This window comes from Ipomoea nil, unplaced genomic scaffold (genome assembly GCF_001879475.1).
Source record: "Ipomoea nil cultivar Tokyo-kokei standard unplaced genomic scaffold, Asagao_1.1 scaffold2280, whole genome shotgun sequence".
NCBI classification, from domain to species: domain Eukaryota; kingdom Viridiplantae; phylum Streptophyta; class Magnoliopsida; order Solanales; family Convolvulaceae; genus Ipomoea; species Ipomoea nil.
The window spans coordinates 3,117,542-3,120,366 of NW_017618708.1; the positions used below are offsets into that span (position 1 = coordinate 3,117,542).

The 2,825-nt window shown below is 34.1% G+C and overlaps 1 protein-coding gene across 1 annotated transcript; it reads left to right on the plus strand.

Moving 5' to 3' along the window:
* The first annotated feature begins 856 nt into the window (after positions 1-856).
* Positions 857-1,818, plus strand: LOC109150783 (RING-H2 finger protein ATL64-like). Its single transcript, XM_019298761.1, has one exon. It carries the CDS (start codon positions 1,300-1,302, stop codon positions 1,780-1,782), a length of 483 nt encoding a protein of 160 aa, XP_019154306.1. The 5' UTR covers positions 857-1,299; the 3' UTR covers positions 1,783-1,818.
* Positions 1,819-2,825: the final 1,007 nt, after the last annotated feature.

Genomic DNA, 2,825 nt, shown 5'->3' on the forward strand with positions numbered 1-2,825 from the left:
AAACAATGAAGGTCCATATTAAAATATTAGACAGGACCCCTATTTTTAATGGAACAGCCATATATATATATATATATATATATATATATATATATATATATATATATATATATAGGGATGCACGAACGAATTAGCGCGCGACACGTGTCCAGATCTAATAGCTTAAAAAAAATGCGGTGACATTTTCGTAAATAATTGAACATCGAAGTGCAAGTAAAATCACTTACAAGTGCATCTATTTTCACCTATAAGTGCATGTAATTTTGCCTTGTTAGCATTCACTTCTCGCGAACATTCATGTACCTGGGTGTGCTTATAACTATATGTGCAACTATTTATAACAATAGGTTCAACTACTTATAACTATATGTGCATATAATTTTGCCTTGTTAATATTCATTGATCTGAATTTAGCGGGTAGTAATACCCCTGAAAATCACTCGCAAACATTCATGCACCTAAATGCAACTACTTATAACTATGTGTGCAACTACTTAGAAGTATAGGTGCAACTACTTATAACTGTAGGTGCACTTAGTATTGATGCTTAGTGTAAATTTTTACTTGCACCTATAATACATTTTACATGCACTCGTAATACATTTTACTTGCACTTCGATGTTCAATTATTTACGAAAATGTCACCGCACTTTTAAAAAAAAAAAAAAACAGTGTTTCTCATCCATTAGATCTGGACATGTGCACGGACAGAATTCATTCATATTTCGCTCATGGGCGAAGCATTCGCACCTGAGTGCGATTCTATATATATATATATATATATATATATATATATATATATATATATATATATATATATATATAGGTGTCGTGGGGGAGGCCGGGCTAGAGTACAAATGAAATTTGGCTAGTAGGAACAAATTAAAGAAAATGCAATCTTCAATAAATTCCATATGTATACAGGATAGCCACCAAACTCTGCCTCAAGCCCCAGCCACAACACATGTAACTCAATTCTCTTCCCTCTTCATGCTTTTCTCATTATTCAAGAATCACAGAGATGACGTCTACCCTTCATAGCAGCTTTTTTAGGGGTCTTTACCAAGATCTACCCTTCAATTCACTACTTGTGACTGATATATAATTTGTAAATATATTTGTGGTTGTTGGTGGCAAAACAAAGTCAAAAAGTTCTTGATTATTTAGTTCTCTGGTCATTTTTTTCCTCCAATAATCTTCACTGGGGATGCCCTCTTGATTATTGTTTATTAGTTGTCTTCAATTGAGGAGATCAGAGGGTTTAATTTCCAGAAAAGATAGATCAGATCAGATTAGAGTATGGGAATGGAAATAATAGTGTCAGTGGCACTTCTGTTTGTAGGAATAGTGGTTCTTGTGTTCATACATGTTTGTATAGTAGGGAGGGCTTTAAGGAGTAGAAATGGGATAATGAATGGCACAATCTTTATCCCAAACAGAAGCCAAAGCCCCATGTCCCAAGAGGACATAAAGAAGCTGCCATGTTTTGAGTACAAACTGGAGATTATTAAAGAAGAAGAAGAAGAAGAAGAAGTGGATTGTGCTGTTTGCCTGGAGAGCTTTAAGGTTGGGGATAAGTGTAGGCTGCTGAAATGCAATCACTGTTTCCATGCTCAGTGCATTGATTCATGGCTCAAAAACACAGCTTTTTGCCCTATTTGTAGGGCAGGTGCCAAGGCTTCTCCTCTCAAAACTTCTTCTTCTGGGGATCAAGAAAACACTGCCACTTCTGGTACTTCTGGTACTTCTAGTACTCAAGTTGTTGCTGCTGAAATGACATGATAACAAAAAAAAGGTACAAATTTGTTCATTCTTTTATTTTGAGTTAATGTCATATGTGGTCCTCTCGGTATACTAATTTTGCCATATTTAGTGCTAAACTTTTAAATTGACCCCTCGTGGTCCTTCGACTTTCAAATTGTTACTACCCATGATCTTTCAACTTTCAAAATTTAACCAGGACTATGTCTGGTTAAAATTTGATAGTTGAAGGACTATGTGTGGTTAACTTGGACCAGGATTGGTAATAATTTGAAAGTCGAAAGATTACCGGTGATCAATTTAAAAGTTTAAAACTAAAAGTTGCAAAATCACTATATTCAGAATATCTCAAATGGTATTAACTCTTTTTTTATTTGTCTTTTCATTGGATTGAGTGGGTGGGGTGGGTGGGGTGGGGCCTGGGGGTGGGGGTTGGATTGATGATTGTGGGTGTGGGAGGGAGGGGAAATACAGGAAATGGATGGATGTAATTTGTAAATCTTGGGAATATATACAGTTCACTTACATATTGCTGGCGTGTAAATGTTGATAGTTTTTAATTTCATTTCTCCATCAAAATTCTTTCTGTTTTTGTTGTCTTTATGCCTATGGGCTATGGCAATGCTATGCTAGAATTCTACTTTTCTAAATCTAAATCAGATTACGAGAACTGATTAGTTTTTGTTATCAATCTGTTACTAATCCATGGTTGCAATTGTTATACGTTGTACGAGAGTCCATTTTGCATTGTGGACACTAGTCTAAAAATTATGTGTCTGTATTTAATATATTTACTTGTATTTAATCATTTATGTGCATGTAAATAAATTGAAGGTACATAACAAGCTATGTGTCTATAGTTAACATGTTACGTATTTTCAATTTATTTAAAAACACATAAATTGTTAATTTCAGGTAGGGGTGTAAATAAACGGAGTGGAAATAGAAATACAAGAGAAAATATAAGAGGAAAAAAATGGGAAATAGAATACATGAAAACTTTCTTTCCCAACTAAGAGGAAAACAAAAATTAAAGCGTAATAAAAAAAAGTATGTTTATTTGA